This window comes from Nannospalax galili, unplaced genomic scaffold (genome assembly GCF_000622305.1).
Source record: "Nannospalax galili isolate Female #2095 unplaced genomic scaffold, S.galili_v1.0 scaffold207, whole genome shotgun sequence".
Lineage (NCBI taxonomy): Eukaryota > Metazoa > Chordata > Mammalia > Rodentia > Spalacidae > Nannospalax > Nannospalax galili.
The window spans coordinates 7638878-7654281 of NW_008358517.1; the positions used below are offsets into that span (position 1 = coordinate 7638878).

The 15404-nt window shown below is 38.7% G+C and overlaps 1 protein-coding gene across 1 annotated transcript in view; it reads left to right on the forward strand.

Moving 5' to 3' along the window:
* Dnah5 (dynein axonemal heavy chain 5) overlaps positions 1-15404 on the forward strand; it is a 410943-nt gene that overhangs the window by 232061 nt on the left and 163478 nt on the right. The window contains exons 40-43 of the mRNA XM_029557990.1: positions 1574-1681; positions 6414-6567; positions 10934-11080; positions 14051-14292. Coding sequence (XP_029413850.1) covers positions 1574-1681; positions 6414-6567; positions 10934-11080; positions 14051-14292 — 651 coding nt within the window. The remainder of the gene's footprint in view (positions 1-1573; positions 1682-6413; positions 6568-10933; positions 11081-14050; positions 14293-15404) is intronic.

Sequence of the window (15404 nt, forward strand, 5' to 3'; positions counted from 1 at the left end):
CAGGAAGCAGTATTGGTTCCCCAGGTGTCTGGGGCCCCAAGACTAGGAATGGCGCAGGGCCCAAACTAGGAGTATAGAACGGTGTGGGGGATGGAAGGGTGAATGTGGCTTAGGGTCCCGGCACGGAGGGCTGCGCTATAGACTTAGCCCAAGAGGTCTGAGGATAGTAGTGCAGGCTAGGAGAGTTAGAAGTTGGTGTAGGCCCAGGGAAGCAGAGAGATGTGAGGGCAGGGCCAGGACCAGAAGCACTGCTCCTGGGGCCCAAGAACGGTACTGTGTTGGTCTAGATGAGAAGGATCAGGAAGCAGTATTAGTTCCCCAGGTGTCTGGGGCCCCAAGACTAGGAGTGGCACAGAGCCCAAACTAGGAGTATAGAATGGCGGGAGGGATGGAAGGGTGAATGTGGCTTAGGGAGTCCCGGCGCGCGGAGGGCTGTGCTATAGACTTAGCCCAAGAGGCCTGAGAATAGTAGTGCAGGCTAGGAGAGTTAGCCGGTGGTGCAGGCCCAGGTCACAGCTACTTTTTAACGAAATGTATCCTTGCTCTGGAATGTGTTACTGAATATGTTAAAGCTGTAATGTTGTAATGAAATGCTTCTTCTAGTCATGTGGTTGTTAAATAAAAAAAATAAAAAAATAATAAAATTAAATTTAAGGATAGTTATTTAACTTATTGTTTGTGTGTTTGTTTGTATTTCTGAGACAGGATCTCACATAACCCAGGCTGGTTATGTAGCCAAGAATGGCTCTGGACTCCTGATCTTCTTGCTTCCATCTTCCAGGTGCTGAAATCAAAGCTCTGGGCTACAAAGCCCAGCTAAAGTTATTTAACTTGCTACTGTGTTTATGTCTCTTAATAAAATAAGCCATGCATGCATTAAAAAAAATAAATCTTAAAAATACACAAACAAAATGCTCATTTAAGTATGCCTAATTATCGGACAAAGTCCTAGAGAACAGAGTTTAAATTGTTTAATTGTCATTTTTTTTCTCAGGAGTTCTTTTTGATGGTGCCCATCTAGTCTGAAATATTTTATTTTAATGGAATTGGAATGAATTTTTAAAAATATACACATAAAAGTTACAAATGATTTAAATGATTTCTGTGTTGTAGAGTCAGAATCTTGCTTTCTTTAAAGTCTATTGAGCAAGGGAGGAAGTTCTATCCAATTTTACAAATATGTAAAAAATTCTCACTCTTGTAGTAACTACTGGCAATCAATGTCCAGTATCAATGAATCTGTATGAAGATTGATAAAACGATATATTTTTGTTTCAAAATGAAGTATAAACAAAATTCTGATTCATGAATTTCCTACTATTTCTAATTTAAAATAATTCTTTTTAGTGTAAGCTAGGAATTATAGACTACTGACCTTGACTAGGTATTTTATGGAACAGTTGCAGGTCATATTTTCTTTCTATTTTCTCATCACCCTAATTTTTTAATCTACAGGAAATATGAATAACATATTACTCAAATTTGATGAAGGTGATATTTCATCTATTAATGGTCACTCAGTACTGTGTTGAACATTTTCAAATTGTTCATCTTATTTACCTTTTCTTTCTAGATTGATGAAGATGAGCCCTTGTTTTTGAGTTTGATTGATGACCTCTTCCCAAATATTCTTTTGGACAAGGCAGGTTACCCTGAGCTGGAAGCAGCAATCAGTAAACAGGTAAAGTACTTCGCGGGCACCAAGTTCGGGTCTGACTTGCTTGCTTGGTGGGAATCCAGTGGATCTGCCAGACCCTTACCTGTGATCTCTGAGAACAGCTATTAAAAAGATGTTGCTGTGGGCCATTGACAGAGATCCTCCTGCCACAGTCTCCCCACCTTCCACAGTCATATGTACAAGGAGTCGTGTCCAAGTGGCCTCATCAGTGGTGGAAACCATCCCACACAAGATTCAGAAAGGAAATGTGCTTGGTCAGTACAGACTGTAGAAACTCATGTGGTTCCTTGCTGGAGTACGTTTGGCCTGCTCTTTGCCCTGCCATCTGTCTCAGGACTTCTGGTTCAGTGCCCTACTTGCAGCACTGTTATTTGACCCTCTCTGCTCACTCTTCCACCCTGGTCACTTGTGATGTTTTGGTCTGTATTATGTCTATCATCAGGCATGGTTTTCACTATTTAATTGATTGGAGTCGTCCTATGAATGGAAATAAACTGTGTAAGCCTGGCGCCTCAATTTACATCACTATGAGATGAGTTTTGGGAAAAATATTGTTTTAAAGATGTGGTAATTAGTTTATGTTTATAACATACAATTTATTTCCTTGAAAATATTTGCAATATAATTCCAACATGGTAGTACTTAATGTATATTTTTGCTTTGAAAATTAATACATTAGAATTTGAATTTCTTGATCAAGAAAGAGTAATAATCAATTCTCCAAAGGTTTTCTTCTTCAATTTGGCTAAATTAAATTGCAGCACTCTTTAAAAAGCTGAATATTAAGTAATTTATGACATGACTTAGTTACTTGTAGTACCTGAAAAATATGAAGAGAAATACATCATATAAATGATGCATGACTGTTATCCAAATGTTTTATTTTTACTACTTTTTATGATTAAAATTGTTCTCTCATTATTTCATACATGTGTAGAATGCATTCTGATCACTCTCAGCCTTATTTTCCTCCTACCCTGTCAAACCTGCTCACATTTACAATCCCTTCCCAACATTCATATCTTTTTCTTCTGTTTTGTGACCCTTTGAGGTTAACCAGGAGTTGCTGTGGGTTAGAAGCAGAAAAGAGAGAAGCGTTGCAGAATATGATCTTCAAGGCATGACACAGCTATTGCATTCATGAACTCAAAATTATTTTAGTCAAAGTAAAATCATGACTTACGGTGAGTTCATGGCTGGTCTGTAAGTCTACCTCAGACCTGGATAATTTGGGCTCAGATTCCTAAATGTGCATAACAAAGAGAGAATACTGAAAGCTACAAGAGAAAAAACTACAAGTCATGTATAAAGGAAAAGCCACTCAAATTACAGCTGACTTTTCATTGCAAACTATGAAAGCCAGAAGGGCCTGGACCAAAGTACAGCAAGATCTAAATGATCATGGATGTCAACCCAGAAAATGTTATCTAGTGAAACTGTCTATTATGGGTGAGGGGAAAGAAAAATCTTCCATGACACAAATAGACTGGAAGAATTCATGTTCACCAAACTAACCCCACAGCGACTACTCAAAGCAATACAAAGGACTGAAGAAAGGGACGACTATACCTAAGAGGCAATGGAAAGAAACTAAATGAAGGTATGGTTATGGAAACACAAAATTATATCAAGAATGCAAACAGAAATTAAAATGATGGTAATCAATAAACACTTTTCAATAATAACTTTAAATATCAATGGCCTGAACTCTCCGGTCAAAAGACACAGACTAGTTGACTGGATTAAGAAAGAAAATCCATCTTTTTGTTGTCTCCAAGAACTCATCTCACCTACAAGGATAGGCAATACTTTAGGGTAAAAGGATGGAAAAAATATTCTGAGAAAATGGTACTCAGAAACAAGCAGGTTGTAATCCTAATATTTGACAAAATAGACTTCAAACTAAAACTGATCAGAAGAGATAAAGAGGGTCGCTTCATTCTGATCAAAGGAGCAACTAACCAAGAAGATATTACAATCATGAACGTATATGCATCAAACTCTGACATACTCAATTTCATAAGAACAGTACTACAGGACATTAAGACACAGATTAACCCCAGCTCAGTAATAGTAGGAAACTTCAGTACCTCATTGCCTCCAATAGACTGGTCAGCTGGACAAACTGTAAACAGACAGAGAGACATCTGAATTAAATGGACCTAACAGACATCTGCTGAATAGTCCACTCAAGCTCCTTTTCAGCAACCCGTGGAAGTATCTTTAAAACTGACCACATACTGGGACCCAAAACAAACCTCAACAAATACAAAACACTTGAAATAATTCCATGCATTCTAGAAGACCACAATGCAATAAAGCTTAAAATAAACACTGGAGAAGCCCTAGTAGCTACATGAACTCATGGAGATTAAACAACACACTCTTGAATGATGAATGGGTCAAAGAGGAAATTAAGAAGGAAATAAAAGTATTCTTGGAACTAAATGAAAAGGAAAATACAACACCACAAAACCTCTGGGACACACTGAAAACAGTCCTAAAAAAGAAGTTTATAGCTCTAAGTGCCTACATTGAAAAAACCAGAAAGAGTATATATAAAAGACTTAACAGTACAACTCAAGACTCTGGAAAGGCAAGAACAAACCAAACCCAAACCCAGCAGATGAGAAGAAATAACAAAAATCAGAGGAGAAATTAATGAAAGAGAAACAAAGAAAACAATACAAAGAGTCACTGACTCTAAGAGCGGATTCTTTGGACAGATTCCAATTTTATAACTACAAGTTGAACCTCTCAGAACATAGCCTATTCTGCTTCTCAATTTTCTTACCCTTACAGTGAAGCTTTTAATAATAGTAATCTCACCATCTTACTTTGAAGATTAATCTTAGGACAGTTTTAAATACAGGATAACTTCTACACTCTGTGTATGTGGTAGATGAGGACTATGCATACATGTCACTATAGCCAGTATAGAGACTGCTGGAAATGTAAAGACTTCTAATTAGTCTGACATATTGTGCATTTTTCTGGTTATGATTATCACCCTTCTAAATACATTTCACATTTAATTCTTTATTCTTAAGTCATTTCTCGGTTTTACATTTAATAAAGTATTAGCATTAATGAAGTCAATTTCCGAAGAGATATGTAGGTGTTTCTTATTAGTTTGGGGTAATATTTTACGTTAGCCTGTTTTTTGTCTGTTTGCATACATGTTTGTGTGATAAATTAATTTATTGTGGCTGACTACACACCATCCAGTTTATTATTTTAAATACTGTGAAGTATGCAATCTGGCTAGAGTTAGTACTTTTACATTGCTGAGTCTCTACTGTGGGTTCATCTGTGCCGTCCATCCTTACAATGCTTTTATCTTTCCCAAACTGAAACTGTATAGTCATTTGCCACTAACCTCCCATTTTTCCCCTTTACCCTACATTCAGTGGTTTTTTCTTTTTTTCTCTTTTTTCTTTTGTCAAGAACAACTTCATATATTTTTTGAGCATTTCATACATGAATATTGTATTTGCATTATTTTCACCCCTCCCACTCCTCCAGCTCCTCACTTGTCTCTTCCTCTCTTTCACAATTTCTTAGCCTTTTCTGTGATCATTATTGTTACAAACACACACACACACACACACACACACACACACACACACACGCACTGAGCCCGTTTACTGGTGCTTGTGTATACCTGTGTTTTGGGCTGCCCATTTGGAATACATCTCAGGATCTCAGGAAACTAGTCCCGGTGAAAACTGGGTCTCCTTCCCTCAACATCCACTGATTGCCTGTAGCTCTTCATCTTGAGGTGGGACCCCATGACATTCCTCCTCCATCCTTTCGCCTTGGCATATCAACTAGCTTTGTCATCACGAAGATCTTGTTAGGCTGCCATACTGTGGCGATTGCATGGATGCAGCTCCCCTGTCATGTCTAGGATGCATTAACTCGCAGCAGGTGTCTTCCTCTTACTCTTACAATCTCTCTGCCTCCTCTTCCCCAGTGTTCCGTGAGGGTGCAGTGTAGATGTATCACTTAGAGCTGGGTACCTCACAATCACTTATTCTTTGTATTCTGACCGGTTGTGGAAATTTGTACTGATCTCCATCTGTTGCAAAAAAGAGGCTTCTTTGATGAGTAGTGGGAGGTATACTTGCTTGTACACTACAAGAATACATATTTAAAATATAGTGAGAAATTAATTTGGTCTATGAAAATGATAGAGGCAGGTTCTCCTCTAGAGTCTGTGACTTTTCCAGCCATGTGTACTTGGCTATGTATATAGTACCATGCATGAATTCCCTCCTATTGAGTGGGCCTTAAGTCCAATTAGACAACAATTGATTACCCCAAGATAAAAGTGCCACTATTGCTCCAATAGAGATAATTTGCTGGACCAGTCATTATTGTGGTTGGTATGCTTCATAGCTGGGCAGGACCACTGATTAGTTTCCTCCTTTGGCAGCTTGCATAGTATTCTCTGATATAGTGAGAGCTAGTCTTCAGGGAAGAAGCTTCCGGGTCAGTTTCAGCTCAATTGCTCCAAGTCTTGTGTTCAAAGTATATCCTGTCTTTACCAATAGGGTCTTACCTTCATGTCCTTCCTGTTTTGGGAGGCAACCATTGGCTGTGACAATAATCTATATTTTTGTGAGTCTCAGAATGCCTTGACCAAGAATGTGCAACCATGTGTTTTTAAACACATCGGTAAGTCTGGATCATTGTGAGTGCTGTCCTACATGGGTATTTTGTTGTCTTTCAGGTTGAAGAAGCTGGCTTAATTAACCATCATCCTTGGAAACTGAAAGTCATCCAGCTGTTTGAAACGCAGAGGGTGAGGCACGGAATGATGACCCTGGGGCCCAGTGGAGCAGGGAAAAGCACCTGCATCCATACCCTGATGAAAGCCATGGCAGGTATGGAACAGCAATTTCATTGCTGTGGTGACACACTTCAACAGTTGTTACATATTTGAACTCCCAAGAGAGACATGACAGCAGAGAGACAAATACATTGTTTTTAAAAGGAAGGAATTAAAATTTGCTGCTAATTGGGACCATTTAAGAAATAGCATATTATGTTTATGGACCAGAGAAAGAAATTTTTTTTTTGGTCTTTTTGAGACAGGGTCTCCCTGTAGCCCTAGCTGTCCTGGAACTCACTATGTAGACCAGGCTGTCCTTGAACTCACAGAGATATGCCTGCCTCTGCCTTCCCAAGTGCTGGGATTAAAGGCTTGTGCTACAATGCCTGGCCTCAAGAAAGAAAAAAATTTAAGTGGTGTTTTTACTGTGCTGTATGTTTACCTGTTTAAGTTCCTTTTCATGTTGAATTTGAAAGGAGGCTGTTATTTGATAAGAAAGATTAAGACTTAGCCGGGCGTGCTGGCGCACGCCTTTAATCCCAGTATTCAGGAGGCAGATGCAGGTGCTGTTTGTTGTGTTCTAGTAACTAACTGATGGAGCGTAGTGCACTGATGCTGGTATACCGCTAGTTGTTGCTGGAGACTGCCGATACCTACCCAGGGGTCTCCATGTGCTACATTTGGTCCTATTCCCATCGGTTATTGAATAAAGTAAATTCCATTTGTGAAGACTCTGCCAGAATGTCTTCAGATGGAGACAAGCTGTGGCTGCTGGCTATTCCCTCCTCCAAACTGAACTCAGATATGCAGCATTTATTATTTATTACATGGCTCTTCATATATGCTATGAAGATTCTGTTTAGGATTTTGATGTTTTTAAATGATGATGTTTTCCCAATTGTGCTCAATGTTTTTATTGCAGTTGAAACTATTTTCTGTTAACAATGAACTACAAATGCATCTGGTGCAATGACTTTAACAAAATGAAATGCTGAATATTAAACAATATAGATACATTATGTATGCTCCATCTGAATTATGTAATCCATTTGGCATTGGTTGTTTGGGAGAAGTTCCTTAAAAAGATAAATTTATCATTAGATGGTTTGCTGTTCATTAAGCTACTCTTGGTTTTGGTACATAGAGCAAACATTTACTATTTTAAATAGCATGCTGTTTCATGTTGAAAAGTTTAATGATCCAAAAGATGGAGGAGATAATTGAGTGGAACTCCTGCTAAAGAGGTGCATGACCCATGCATGAGATTTGTTTGCTGATTCATCATGCATTTGTTCATTAATTGTCTTTAATATTCTGTACTTTGTAACTCTGCCAGGTTCTGTACTAGAAGCAGGAAAATAAGTTTAAAAAAGTGTATCTGTTCTTTTAGAGATTAACAATGTGGCAGGAAGGCATGGACACAGCTATGACAACTGATGTGAAATTTCAGTGAGGAAGGTTTGAACTACACTGTGAGTAAGGCAGGAGATGAGATAAATTCTAAGGAGTTATGGGAAGTCTTAGAGAGTAGGTGCTACGTCATCTGGGGTTTAAGTGTTGAGGAGTTGGTAGATAAAAGACATCCCTAGCAGAAGGGAGAGCCTGTGAAGAGAGGAACGTGAAGAGGGAAGTTCATGATACACTGGTAAAGTGCTTAGGCATGGATGGGATACAATTCGTTGTGGAGTGGTGGGGGGCTTGGGGTGATGAGGCTGGGTGTGGAGCTCTGGCAGGTGCTCACTCTTGGCATTCAGTGACATACTCCTTTGATGTGGATGTGCCTGTGTTGAAGAGGCTCCACTCCAGCTCTAGAAATGTCTTGTAGCTTTTAGCCTTAGAACTTTGCTTGAAGATGGAAACTGGCTCAAGGAATAGCTAATTAATGCCTTGAAACGTCTATATCCTTGAACCAATAAGGGAGAAGAGCTGATGGCCAATGTCCCATTCATATCTTTCAGAGGTATATTACAAGTTTAACTAGTATAGCAACACACTATTTACTGATTTTTTCTGCTTTTCTGTCCTCTCATTCCAAACTACCAGTATCCAAGTCCTTGTTTCCATCTCTGTCTTTATAGGATCCTAAATTAGGACAGTAACAACGGTGTGAGGAGCTTTGTGGGAAACCATTGAGCTGGGAAATAGCACTATCACTCAAGTGTATAGATCACCCGGTGGCCACACAGAAAATAAGATAAGGGGTTGGAGAGGTAATTTGAGCTCTGTGAGAAGCTGACAGCAAGGAAAGGTGCCCATGCCAGGGCAGAGCCCAAGAAGGCGGGATGATCAGGACCCAGGCTGGGGAAATGGCTCAGTGATTAAGAACGTTTGCTAGTCTCTCAGAGGATCTGAGCTTGGTTCCTAGCACTCATGTAGGGTGGCTCACAACTGCCTGTAACCCTAGCTCCAGGGCATTTGATGCTTTCTTCTGGAACACACACATGTTGCATACAAGTAAATAAAAATGAATCTTAAAAAAATAAACCCCTATGAAGAGAATCAAGAAAAATTACTTTAATCAACATTATGAAAGTGATATATTTATTCTTATAGTGCTTTTATAAAAATTTATGATATTTTAAATAAAAATGATAAAACTACCTACTATCTAATGAAATGAGTTTTGATAGTTTTTCTTGAATGTACAAAAGATCAGGTCCATTCAAACACTTTAAGATTTTGCTGGCCTTTTGTAAAGTGTGATTAGGTTAAAAAAATAGTGTATTCAGAGTGTGTTGGATGTCATCTATTGCAAAAGCTGTAGCTAGGCTGAACTTTAGCATGATAAAATACTGCAAATAATTTCCCTAACTGGCTTTGTAATTTCTATGAATTAGAAATATGATTAAATTTTCCTAAGGGGGAGTTTTAGTTGAGGTTCTCCAAAGAAACAGATCCAGGAGGGAACACATACACAGACACACACAGACACACGCAGACATGGACACACATACAGACACACAAGACACACACACACATACACACACACTCACAGACACAGACACACACACACACACACACGAACACAGAGAGACATGGACACACATACTCACAGACACACAAGACACACACATACACACACACTCACAGACACAGACACACACAGACACACACACAGACATGGACACACATACTCACAGACACACAACACACACACACACACACACACATTTCTAGTAATTGGTGGCTCACATGCTAATAGAGGCCAAGAAGTTGCATCACTTGCTGTCCATAAGCTGCAGATCTAGGAGAGCTGGCCATGTGTTTCTATACCCATAGACCAGGGGTGTTGATGACATAAATTGTAATCTGAGGATTGAGGAAGGTGGACAGTTATCTCAGCTCAAATAGTGGAAAAGAGAAAAAACAAAGATGAATTCATCCTGTCCCACTGGTTTTTTTTTTTGTTGGGAATCCCAAGAGACTGGATAATGTCTATATATGCTGAGAAAGGCAATCTGCTGTACAGCCTGTAGGTTCAAATGCTAATTTCACCCAGAACATGCTCATATACACACCTAGACATAGTAGGTTTTTTTTTGTTGTTGTTGCTGTTGTTTTGTTGTGTTTTTTTGAGTCAGGATCTTCCTGTAGCTACAGATGGCCTGGAACTAGATATATATACCAGGCTGGCCTTAATCTCACAGAGATTTACCTGCTTCTGTCTCCAGAATGCTGGGATAAAAGGCATGTGCCACCATGAGCAGCCAGAAACAGTGTTTAATCTGGGTACCTTGTGGTCTGTGAAGTTGGCATATAAAAACAATAATCATAAAGGACTGTAATATAACATCTTTTATAATATATCACAGATGTGCTTGTGTTTGTTGAACTCTCAGACAATTATATAGTATTTCAGCATCTGCTTTTATGAATTTATATTTTGACTTTTCCTTTACTTTTCTGCTTAACTGCCTACAGCCTTTGTGTGTACAATCCTGTCCATTTAGTGGCAGTTTCAAGAACTAAGCAATTTAAATTCAATACTTGAAATTGGTCACAAAATAGTTCAAGATTTCTACAAAACTCTTGTAGTTTATCTTTTCAAAAATGAATGAGGAAGAATATCAGCACTAGCTTGTATTTCGGGAGCAATATCCTAGTATGTGCTAAGTCAAATTTACTTGGAGCAGTGAAGTTTTGAGAAGGTCCAGTACCCTCACAGTTCCAGCAGGGTGTCCCTTTCATTCACTGAGGCAACATGCAATTATATTTTTGTAGAAGACAAGGTGTTGTAGTCAATAAAGTAGAACAAGGTGAATTATAACTTGGAATGTGGTTTGACATATATTTTCAGTGTAATTTTACACTTTTCCATATTTTGACCATTTGCTGAGAGTATATCTCAAATTAGTACCATGCTTGCATTAGTTCATGCCACATCTGGGATGTTTAAAACTTGGATACACCTGCTACAGATTGTGGAAAACCACACCGGGAAATGAGGATGAACCCCAAAGCAATTACTGCCCCACAGATGTTTGGTCGGCTTGATGTGGCCACAAATGATTGGACTGATGGGATATTTTCTACCCTTTGGAGGAAAACACTGAAAGCCAAGAAAGGTAAGAGTGAGAATTATTTTTCACATGGACTTCTAAATAAAATCCTTGGTGGCTGTACAGAATACTAACCAACATTGTTATCTATTTAATATATTAGCTAAGACTAAGTAAAAAACAATCAGCATGCTATTTATGAATATTGAAAGAATGAAATTATTGATTAGTGTATTTAGTCCCCTCCTTAAAATTTTTGTTACATTTTATTTTGTGTGCGTTTTGTGTGTGTGTGTGTGTGTGTGTGTGTGTGTGTGTGTGTGGCATGCATATGCCATGATGTGCACATGAAAGTCACAGAACACCTTGCAGGAGTTGGTTCTCTCCTTCCACCATGTGGGTCTTAGTGATTGAACTCAGGTGGTCAGTCTTGGTGGCAGGAATCTTTACCCATCTTGCCAGCCCTAAACACCTCCCTTTCAAAGAATATGTGAAAAATAATTCCTATATATCCAAGTGATATTTTATGACAAAATAGAGAAAAATCTGTTAAGGAAGGCTGATAGTTTTAAAAAATATTTTATTTATTGTTTTTATTTTATGTGTATGAGTGTATTGCCTGCAGGTATGTGAGTGCACCCATATCATGCAATGCCATGGAGGTCAGAAGAGGGCTTCAGATTCCCCTGGAACTGGAATTAAGGATGGTTCGTAGCTGCCATGTGGGTGCTGGGAATCAAACCTGGGTCCTCTGGAAGAGCAGTCAGTGCTCTTGACTGCTGAGCCATCTCTCCAGCCCTGGAAGGCTGATAGTTTTAAGTGAATATACTCACCATAAGTATGTTCATTGAATAGTTTTAAAATGTTACTTTTACTTACAAAGAACCTGGTGGTTTTTTTATAGTAATATATGAAATCATAGAGGGAAATGAGTTTCTTTGGGCAGAAAATTGAATATACCAAAAATGAAGTCTAAATTGAGCTAGCAAATCATCTGTTTAAAAGGACACTGGTGTTGGGTTAGGCTGTCAGCTCTTCAGTCTGAATGGTGTCTCACATAGGACAGTACAAACTGAACCTAGTGTTCTTAGCATGCTCAGCTGGAAGAGGTGGTATCAGCACCTTGTGTTCTCTCACTATGGTTGAATCGAAGAAAGGGAGGTCACAACGACAGGGGAAGGAGCACAGTGAGGGGCAGCTGTTGGCAGGTCCTTTCTACTCTCCCTTTGGGTAGCAGAGCCCAGCTGACAATTGTTTAAGGCAGCACCATCCCAATTCTTATGGAAGGACAGGAGTCTATCCCTTTAACATCTGTTATCAAAAGAGTGAAAATATTTCTATTATCAATTGTTATTTTACTAGAAATATTTAAAAGTTCGTTTCTGATTTATTCAAATAACCCAGTATAAATGCAGTTATGGTGATCAAATTTTATCTACAGGAATTACTCAGAGAAGATTTTTTCCCTTTCCTCTAAAAAAGGAGATGGAAGCTTTCTCTTTCAAGAGCCTTGTGATGAGATCACTGTTTCACACCCACTGCGAGTTGAGTGTGTTTGATTAGGGTTCTCAAAGCATTTCATTTTAGAGAATATTCACAGTGTTGCAAAGAAAAGTTAGAGCCACTGAGTTGGTGGTGAGTGATAGAGGCAGGTAGTTAGGACATGAAGAGGGGCTACTATGAGGTCAAATACCTTCATTTCCCATTGCACCTCCTGTTGTGTGTATTATTCTTCAGCCCCAATTATCTCCTTAAGTGACTCATGTTGTTGGTCCCCAGTGTTTCCTGAAATTACACTAGGAAGGACTTTGTGACTTCCTGGCTTGTCAAATACAGATTGCCTTTTCTCAGTCTAGTGCTGTCCTCAGTGGCCTCTGTCCACGTTGCCCACCCTCCTTCCTGAATCTTCCCTTGGTCCCAGGGATCCCTCATCCCACTGACTCTCTCCTACATCCACTTTGTTGAGATGCCTGGAAAAAGCTAGAGAGTGTGGGGGGCAACAGTGGAGACTCTGCAGGAAGTCCAAATAAAGACTGGGTCACCTCTGTTCCCAGACCTGTCTCTTCTCTACCCTTTCATCTACAAGAAACCTGCACAGCCCTGTGACCTTAAATGCCACCTCTAAGCCGAAGGCTTCTACATTATAATAGCTAGCCCTGATTCTTCCCTTGAATTTACAGCTGAACAACTCTCCTGGGATTTCTGTTGCATGCTAACATATACAAAACTGAATTTGTTCTTTAGCGCTGTCTATCCCCTCCTGATCTTTCCTGCTGTGCTTTTGAACCACTTCCTTTCCATCTTGCCAGCTAAGTTTGACTTCTAACTGTCCTGGAGCATCTTCCCTTAGTTCCTTTGGGCTGCTAGAACTCAATATAATAGACAGACATTTACTTTTCACCTTCTGAATCTGCTAACTTCACTGCTGCATCCTCTCCTGGCCAAAGGGGTGAGGGATCCCACTCTTATACAAGGGCAGTGACCTCAGAGGGGATGAAAACATTCAGGCCACTGTATCACCTGACACTTGTCTCTGCTTCGGGGTCTTGGCACTTTCTCTTCCCAGACTGGTGAATCCTATCTGCAGATCTTTGAATCACTTTATTCTATTTGTGAAATCTTTCACTGACCACCTTATCTGAAACAATGCCTGCTTTTATTCTCTGAAACCTTCTATTGTTTTTCTGCTTGTCATTTCTGCCCCTTAACATATAAGCCCTCCAAGAGCAGAACACTGACTCACTTACCACCATTCCCACAGCTCGTAGAACAGTGCTGCATATGGAAGATGTTTAATGAGCATTTGGCCAACAAACCAAGGGTTTTTGATTTGATTACAGTCTTTGCATAACTGCCATGTAAAGAACTTAGAGAGTCCTTTGTGTTCATAGGACTTAGTCACCATTAAGATCAAAGCTTTATTTAAAATTAATGGACATTATATTCAATTCTAGTGTTTTTTCAAGCTTCCTAGCTATTTACCTAGGCACCTATGTGCATGTGTGCTTTCCCCCTCTTCTCTGGGTGGTATTTTAGGGGAACATATCTGGATAGTTCTTGATGGTCCAGTTGATGCCATCTGGATTGAAAATCTAAACTCTGTTTTGGATGATAATAAAACTCTGACCCTGGCCAATGGCGATCGGATTCCCATGGCTCCAAACTGCAAGATTGTGTTTGAACCTCACAACATTGACAATGCTTCGCCTGCCACCGTCTCAAGAAATGGAATGGTTTTCATGAGTTCTTCTGTCCTTGATTGGAGTCCTATTCTTGAGGTATGATTGAATCCTTCTGTGTAATTAAAAAGGAAACAGTCTTTAGCATTCTTTGCTTGCTTGTGCTGATTTTTCTGCAGCTGGTGGTGTAATTGCCTTTTTGTGCTAATGTTTATGGAAGACCCTTGAATGCATAGGAATGTTCAAACCCTGATTGCCTCTCATAGAATTCTCCAGTCCTCTCCTAACCACTTTAGAACTGTGATTTCCAGTCCTGTGTGACTCAATAATCCTGAAAACTGTGTCTGAGGACTGAAAATAAAATTTAATTTGATCACTTTGGGAATTTATGAGAGTTTTCAAAGGTACTTGTTCACATAAACTTTGGGAATAACCACCTTAGAACATTAACTTAAAGACAATTTGTTAAAACTGTTCATAAGGGGTTTTAAAAAATGAGTTCAGTAGTCAGAACACTAATTTTACTTTGTGGTGGAAATAAAATATTTCATATGATATGTCTTTAATTCATACACAGGTGCAACAGTTTATTACTATGTATTATAGAATATTAGAATTTGAATACTTATATTTTATTAAACCAATGCTATACTATAAGACTAGATGTCACTGGACAAACCCTATGACAAATCTCTTCTGGTATGGTCAGATTTTTTTTTCATTTGTGTACATATTTTGAAGATGGTTTTATTTTATAATTTCTTAATTCAAATAAAGTAGATAGGTTCTTTATGTTTCTATTACATTTTGTAGTTTTATTTCTATATGGGAATAGTCTAACTTCTGTTAATGTCTTTCCAAAGTTATACACTTCTGGGCTTCAAGGGGCTTAAACTTAGAAATATACAGAGATGTGAAGGGGCAGATTTATATAGCAAAATGATACCAACATTGTTAAATACATCACGTAAAATATTTTTTTAATGAGGTTTTAAACTTTAAAAAAGATCTCCATTTCATTATTAAAATACAGAGTTTCATACAGAAACTTAATTTTTAATGCAATTGACACTAAGATGTTTGCACATACTTTTCTAATCTCTAGAGATCAGATTATTACTAGTCACAGTTGGTTACTTTCAGAGCTCCTTGGCATCTAAGCATGGATATAAAGTCATCAGGTAGATTTCAATGGTAATGTTTTTCACATC